Raw genomic sequence first — 7,693 nt, 5'->3', positions numbered from 1 at the left:
AGTTACAGTATGTAAAGCAAACTTCGTTAAAAAAAATTACAACCTATACAAAAAGAGCTTTACTAGCAGTCTTAGAAAGAATTTAAATACTTCTTAATTATTTAAATAATTTAAATTTTAATAATTCTTAATTATTCATAATAATAAAATCAGTCACCACTGATTGGCTGCTGAGGACCGGCACGGCGCAGTTGCCCGGGAGGCGGGGCTGGGCGCGCCATTTCCGGGGCGGGGCCTCGGCCGCGCGCGAGCCGGTGGTCTCCATGGCAACCAGCGGGGCCCAAGCGAGGCGAGCCTGGAGCTGCCACCGCAGCCGCGCAGGCCCCGCCCGCACCCCGGCCGCTCAGCCACTAGCCCTCCGCCGCGACCCCGGGCCCGGTCCCAGCTCGGCTGGTGTTCCCGCCAGAGGCTGCCCGCGCCTGCCTCCTGCCGCCGCCGCCCGGGCCTGACCTGACCGGGAAGCAGTTCCGGCGGGCCGCCGCCGCCGCCGTGACTCATCTGCCTGCCCGCATTCCCCGATCGGGCCATCTTGGTCGCGGCCGGCGCGGCAGACGGAGCCGCGGAGGAAGCCGCGGAGACCCAGGTACGCGCCCGCCGCCCGCCCCAGGCCCCGGCACCGCCGCGGGTGCATCGGCCCTTTGTTCTACCCCAGGTGGGCGCCGGGCCCGGCGTAGGGAGGGGGCCTCGGCGGGGGCGCCCGCCTCGCCGCCCGCTCTTTGCTCCTCCCACGCCGCGTCCCTTACTTCTAACCCCCGTTTCCGCAGTCGAAACCGTTTTTAAACCATGTTTTCGTCCTTCAGGGCCCAGAACAAGTCCACCCTCCTGTGCAGCCCGCCATGGCCTTGTGAGGGCGGCGATCAAGGAGCCACATCCGGAGCTGGGGATCCCCGAGGGTCTGCACCCCTTGCCTGGTCTGGCTGTGCTCATCTCTCGGTCCGTCTGCCCTGCCTTCTTGTTTGGGCTTCTGAGCCACGCTGGGTCTTGAACCCTACCCTTTCCTTGATTTCTCTCTTGGTCTACCCAATTTTAGCATTACAGGTGCTCAGGTTCTGGGGTACCCAAACCCCCTTCTCCCGCTTCATCCGTCTCAGCCTTAGGCCGACCTTTGGCCGCCATGGTTCAACCCCAGACCGCAAAAGCTGAAACCCCAGCCTCTGCAGCGTCTACCAATGCCCAAATGGATGACGTCATCGACACCCTGACCTCCCTGCGCCTCACCAACTCCGCGCTGAGGCGGGAGGCCTCGACCCTGCGGGCAGAGAAGGCCAACCTCACCAACATGCTGGAGAGCGTGATGGCGGAGCTGACCTTGTTACGCACCCGGGCTCGGATTCCCGGGGCGCTGCAGATCACCCCACCCATCTCGGCCATTACCTCCAATGGGACCCGGCCGATGACCACGCCTCCCACCTCGCTGCCCGAGCCCTTTTCCGGAGACCCTGGCCAGCTGGCGGGGTTCTTGATGCAGATGGACAGATTCATGATCTTCCAGGCCTCGCGCTTCCCCGGAGAGGCCGAGCGAGTGGCGTTCCTCGTGTCCCGGCTGACCGGGGAGGCGGAGAAGTGGGCGATCCCCCACATGCAACCCGACAGCCCCTTGCGAAACAACTATCAGGGATTCCTGGCCGAGTTGCGGAGAACCTACAAGTCTCCGCTGCGGCACGCCCGGCGCGCCCAGATCAGAAAGACTTCGGCCTCGAATCGAGCCGTGCGGGAACGGCAGTCGCTCTGCCGCCAGCTGGCCGCCACGGGCACGGTGCCCTGCCCTGTGCACCCAGCCTCCAATGGGACCAGTCCAGCCCCGGCCCTGCCCACCAGAGCTCGGAACCTTTAGGAATCGGCCACCACCCTGGTCCGTCTGCCGCCACCCAGGTAGCATACCCCTTTTGCTGCGTAGAAAGAAGTGTCCGTACCACACAGCATCGCCCTTGTTTGAAGACATCCCTTCCCGCCTCTCTCGTTCCATAAGGACATCTGTCATTGCTCCTGGGCGCCCTGTGACCCACCTTGCTTCCTGGTATCGCGTGCTAGCTTGGAACCTCCGTTGCATGTTTCCCTTCTCTCGCTTGCAATTCCAGCTCTTCTAGTGACCACAGCTCTGCTGCTGGGTCACGCTGACCCCGCAACACACTTTGGACCATTGGGGCTGACCTTTCCCAGCCTGACCAGGTTCACAGACGCTTGTCTTCCACCCTCTGCGGCCCCACGGCAGCTCCCCACCTGGCTGCCCTGTTCTCAGTAGTGAGCTTGCTGATGACAGAAAGAAGCCCTTTTGGCCAGGCGGGTGGCTTGATGGGGGTACCTGGAGAGGAGAGCCTGGCATCCTGCGCGTAGGTGATTGCCAGCCCCGCCAGGGCCCAGCGTAGCAGGCAGGGGCCTCGTCTCTGCTGTCAGCGGCCAAGGATCAGAGCTGGGAGTGGTTCCAGCGTTTCCGGGGGGCCGGCTCCACTCTGCACATGAGTATGCAGTCCTTGTGCCCCACTGCTGCCACTGGGAAAGACTGCTAATGCGGCCTTAGGGGGGGCCCCCGCAGGCTGCACCCCCATCAATGCCTGGCTTTAGCTGCCAGTGTTCTGATAGCGCCAGGACTGGGGGGAGTCCGGAACTCGCCTGCTAGGCAGGTCGTTGTGACTTGGGATCACTGGACGTTTCCATCAGGCTTCCACAGGCAGCACATACACGTCCGTCCCTGCCTGAGACCCCTGGCAGGCTGAGGGTGGGCTCTAGAGGCTCACTTTGCTGCCCTGGACCCCCGTGGGAATCAGCGGTGGTGTCCCCCCTGTGGGAATCAGCAGTCCCCCCTCCTCTTTGCCCACTGGCACTTGGTGGTGCGCTTGTCTAGCTTGAGACCTGTTCCCTTCTCCCTGCAGGGGACATGTAGCCTTCACCTCAGCCCCTTGAGCCACACATACGGTCTCTAGGTCTCCAAAGCCTCTGTGTAGCGTGTCCTCCCCAGGCCTGGGCTGTCCAGCAGACGTCCAGCCTTTGTCCCAGAAAACATGGACTCAGGGCTGGAGACCCAACTCCTCTGGGATGCGTCACTGAACCCTTAAGGAGAGAGGGTGTCTGCCTCTGCAGCCCCGGCCAAGGCCTTGCTGGCGTTTGCAAAGGAAAAGAACTGCGGACTGCCTCGGTCCTAATGCGGTGACGGTGCAGAGCTGGTGCCCGTGTTCTGATTCTGAGGGACGAACCTGTGCCTCTTAGTGGTGGGTGGCCTTCACGGGGGACGCCCAGAACCACTTTCTAAATGAGTCTTGGCCAAGCCCTTTGGACCGTGGTGCTCCCACCATATTTCAATGCCAAATGAACCGCATTTCCATGACCACCCGGGCGGTGGGAGATGGGCTGTCCTACCTTGGGTTCATCTGCCCCTGTTCTGCTGGTCCTGGCCCAACGGCCGGAGGACAGCCTCTGTGCACCCCTGCAGGCCTACGTCTTGGGACCCCCAGGGGTTGGCTCCTAGGGCCCATCCCCTCTTCCTAAGAGTTTCCATGATGCAGGGGAAAGTGGCTGCGCTCCTGAAGCAACCACCGCCTACAGGGTCAAGGGTGATCAGTGGTTGCTGGGGTTCGTGGCCCACTGCTGCCCACTCATCATAAACTCCGTTAGCCCAGTTGCCCTGCTGAACCACTGCCTGAACCCAGGCTTCAGGCCCCCCTGGATTCCAGCCGAGGCTGTTCAGGCGGGACCATGGTGCTCATTAAGCCTGAAGCCGGGGAGGGCGCACAGTGGGCCACTCTTCTGGGGGGCGGGCCCTCCGGTGTGGGGTTGCGCAGATCACTTGCACTTCCTGCTCTGTTCTCTTCTGCCTACCTGCCAGGTGGAGGTGCCCACAGCTGAAGGGGTACAATGACACCCGGGGAAAAGGAGGCCTGCAGGGGTAACTGACACCTTGAAGGTTTCCACGTGGCCCAGCCCAGCCAGGGTAGGAGACCCAGCACGGGAGCAGGGCAGGAACTGCTCGCCAGCCCCTGGCTGTGCCCAAGTGGCGTTAGAAGTCCTGCTGTGTTTGCATTCGTGCTGCATTTCAGCTGCTGCACATAACCAGGCCAGAGCCGCTAGGCAAGGCTGGCCATGCTGCCTGCCTGCACCCGTGACCGGCCCTCTGCATATGGGTCGTCGTGCCCAGCCTGGGCTGCTGCTGCAGCTGCGTCTGGGTTGGTGATTTGCTTGGGTTTTGCCTTTTGCTGCGCATGGCACGGGCTGGGGACTCTGCTGTTGGACGCCTGCGACCTTGTTGATCGCTTCCTCGACCTTGGAAACCGGAGTAGATGCGAGGCTTGGGGTTGGACTTGGAAGAAGCCCCACGTTAGGAGCCCCTGGTGACTCTAGTGGAAGACACCCTAGTCCCCAGCTAGAGAGGATGAGACCCAGGCTTCATGCAGCCTAGAGCAAGGGCAAGTGACTGGGAGGACCGAGCTGGAGAAGGCAGCGGGGGACGGGAGCTGCTCTGTACATATTCGGGGTTTATAATTTCTCTGAATTTAAGAGAACAGGTGTTGATTTATGAAAGGGACAGGGAGTTAGTAGTGTTAAACAGTGCATGTGAGGGAAAGTTTTATGTTTTTCATGGTGTTGACATTATTTGGACTATATTGTGTCTGTCTTCTGGTCTCCGTGGTACCCCATCTGGTAAGGAAGCTTCATTGCGTAACAGGGCATCGTTCGAGATCAGATTTAGAAGAAGGGATGACCTCTGGCCTACTGTATAGTGTGACCTTGGGATTGACTTAATGTCCTGAAGCATTTCGGTGACTTCTAGGAAAAAGCCAAGACCCATCTCGCTGGTCCCAGGTGAGTATATGAGGAGGTCATGACACGGAGCCCAGAAGCACCCCATGAAGACGCAGGTAAGATGCACGAGCTGCTGCTGTCAAGAGGGACAGAACTACCTGCTGGACCATGATCCTGGCAGTTCGGCCTTTAGGAGGAGGAACACGTGGGGAGAGCTGGGCAGGTACTTAGGTTGCCTTAAGGGAGCAGCCCCGTGACTGTGAACGAGCACACACACAACGGGGCCAGCTACCAGGGGTGGAGTTTGGGTGGGAAGAGGGGAGAGATCTTAGCAGCCGTCCCTACCATCTTGTAACCAGAGCTGTAAGCCTGAGATCCCCTCTGCTCGGAAAGCCTTAGGTTAGGGGCTTAGAGATGAAGACACAGATGGGGCTCTGGAGAAGGCAACGCAGCACTGATTGTTGGGCCGGCAGCAAAAGCTTGCCTGTGTGGGGAGAGGGCTGGGGTTTAGGATAATTCCATCACCCACCACGTGTGGACAGAGCTGATGACGGGTGTGGTCTTGGGGTCCCAACGTCGGGTGTGGCCGTTGGCAGAGCACGGACGCAGTAAAGGTGGTGGGGTAACACCAGCTCCTCGCCGCGGCATCAGTAACTCCTTTGCATAACCAAGTAACAATGTCCTGGTTGTTTTCATTATCAAAGCCAACCTACACATCGTAGAAATTTTGGAAAATAAAGTAGTAGAAAGAAGTACGATTTTAACATTTTGGTGTTTCTCCTAGTCTCTCCCCGCCCCCCGCCCCCCATGGTTTCTCTGCTTTTTGTTTTAACATAGTTGTGATACTACCTACTGTAATGATACGATATCGTGTATTTTCATTTACGTCACGGGCATTTCCCCGTGTTATTTCTAATTTTATGTTGAAAGGCCGTGTGCTCCTCCGTCAAGCAGTGCCAATGGTTGATCACCAATGCTCTTACTAATTTTTCACCATTAGAAATTGATGAATATCTTTGTGCATAAAGTTTTCCCCAATGTCAAGTTATTTCCTTAGGGTAGATTCTCAGAGGTGGGGTTTATTGAGTTAAAGAATATGAAAACTTGTGAGGCCATGATTACATACTGACAGGTGGTCTCCAGAAATGTTTGTACCCATTTACACTGCCACCAGCAAAGATAAATGTGCTCATTTTGCCATCTTGCCAGTACTGAGTATTCTCATCTGGCCAAATACTTGCTAATCTGATCATGAAAAAAATAGCATTGTATTTTAGTTTGCATTTTTTCGATTTCTAGCGAAGTAGAGCATCTCTTCGTGTCAAGCAGTTGTATTTCTTTTGTGTGTTGTTGGTGTCCTCTGCTCTTATCTACTGGGGGTCTGATAAATTTGTATGAGCTCGTTATATATTAAATATATTAACCTGCTGTGTGTCATACTCGTTGCACACGTTTCCACCTTTTTACTTTGTTGTGTGTTTTACTGAAGTTTTAACTTGATACGTAGCTGATCCGTTCCCTCACTTGGCCCTGTGCCCACCAGACTCTTAAGGCAGGCACACATATACGGCTGTACCACTGCACTGGCAGCAATGGCTGACGCATAGTAGGTACCCCACAAACGTTTGTGAGACTGGCGTGGATGGATGTGCTGGGCATCCATGGTGCGTCACACACACCACCCCCACCCCCAGAGTGCTTGTGAACCAAGAACAGTTCACAGACCTTTTGGTCCCAGAATCCCTTTGCACCATTAAAATCCTTTAGGACCCCGAAGAGCTTCTGCTAATGTAGATTTTGCTTATCAATATTTACCATGTTACAAATTAAAATGGAGAATGTTTCAAAATACTATTTTGAAAATAAAGTCATTACCTGACAACACGAATAGCATATTTTAAAGAAAACTATTTTCTAAAAAAATTCAGTGAGAAGAGTGGCATTCTTTCATCATTTTGCAAATTTCTTTAATGTCTGACTTAATATCAATAGAAGACAGCTGGGACCTCAGACCTGCCCCTGTACTTCATCTTTTGCAAGATCACACATCACGTAGCCTCTGAAAAATTCCACCGTACACTCAGGAGACAGCAAGAGTGGAAAACACACAGGATATTTCAGTAGTATTACGGAAACAGGAATGCCTTCCAGAACCGGAAAGGGTCCTGCCCACTTTGAGATCCCCTGGTCTGAGAAGAGACAAGAGTAGTCCTTGCTGCAAACACCTCCATCTGTCCTTTGTGGTTTCCTTCACTGCTTTAAACTGAAGGTCTTTGTTTCCCTCTAGCATTAATAAAGGCAATTCTGGAATTAGTTTGGCTTGTAGTGTGAGGTGAGGCTCCAGCTTGACTTTTCCCCAGTTTTTTCTTTATAAATTTATTTTATTTATTTTTGGCGCAGTGGGTCTTCGTTGCTGCACGTGGGCTTTCTCTAGTTGCGGTGAGCGGGGGCTACTCTTTGTTGCGGTGTGCGGGCTTCTCACTGCAGTGGCTTCTCTTGTGGAACACAGGCTCTGGGGCACGTGGGCTTCAGTAGTTGTGGCTCGTGGGCTCAGTAGTTGTGGCGCACGGGTTTAGTTGCTCCGCGGCATGTGGGATCTTCCCGGACCAGGGCTCGAACCCTTGTCCCCTGGATTGGCAGGCGGGTTCTTAACCACTGCGCCACCAGGGAAGCCTTTCCCAGTGTTTAAACCCGAGATCACCTACTGACTTCTTTCTCCCCCTCATCCATGTGTTTCCTCCAGCACATCTGAAAATCTTATCTTCTGTGGCGCCGACTTTCCCAATATCTAGTGATCCATCTATCTCCCCCAGAACTTCCCTTTTAAAAATGATTTCGGGTTTATATTTTGTATTCCTAATAGGGGGTCTTCCCCTTCAGGTTTTCTTAGCTGTTCTCACCAGGTGAACATAAAAATTAATTCTAAATTTCGCCCCGAATCCCAGCGCAGACGCAGGGC

General features: G+C 55.4%; 1 protein-coding gene across 1 annotated transcript; it reads left to right on the top strand.

Annotated features, from left to right (window-relative positions):
• Positions 1-244: 244 nt before the first annotated feature.
• On the top strand, positions 245-6,173 carry RTL6 (retrotransposon Gag like 6). The gene is made up of 2 exons (XM_067698348.1): positions 245-583; positions 801-6,173. Exon 2 carries the CDS (start codon positions 1,115-1,117, stop codon positions 1,832-1,834), a length of 720 nt encoding a protein of 239 aa, XP_067554449.1. The 5' UTR covers positions 245-583; positions 801-1,114; the 3' UTR covers positions 1,835-6,173.
• The last annotated feature ends 1,520 nt before the right edge of the window (positions 6,174-7,693 follow it).

The sequence above is a fragment of the Pseudorca crassidens genome, chromosome 11, assembly GCF_039906515.1.
Source record: "Pseudorca crassidens isolate mPseCra1 chromosome 11, mPseCra1.hap1, whole genome shotgun sequence".
Classification (NCBI taxonomy): domain Eukaryota; kingdom Metazoa; phylum Chordata; class Mammalia; order Artiodactyla; family Delphinidae; genus Pseudorca; species Pseudorca crassidens.
The sequence above is the reverse complement of the archived record's forward strand: the minus strand, read 5'-3'. Positions and strand labels throughout refer to the sequence as shown.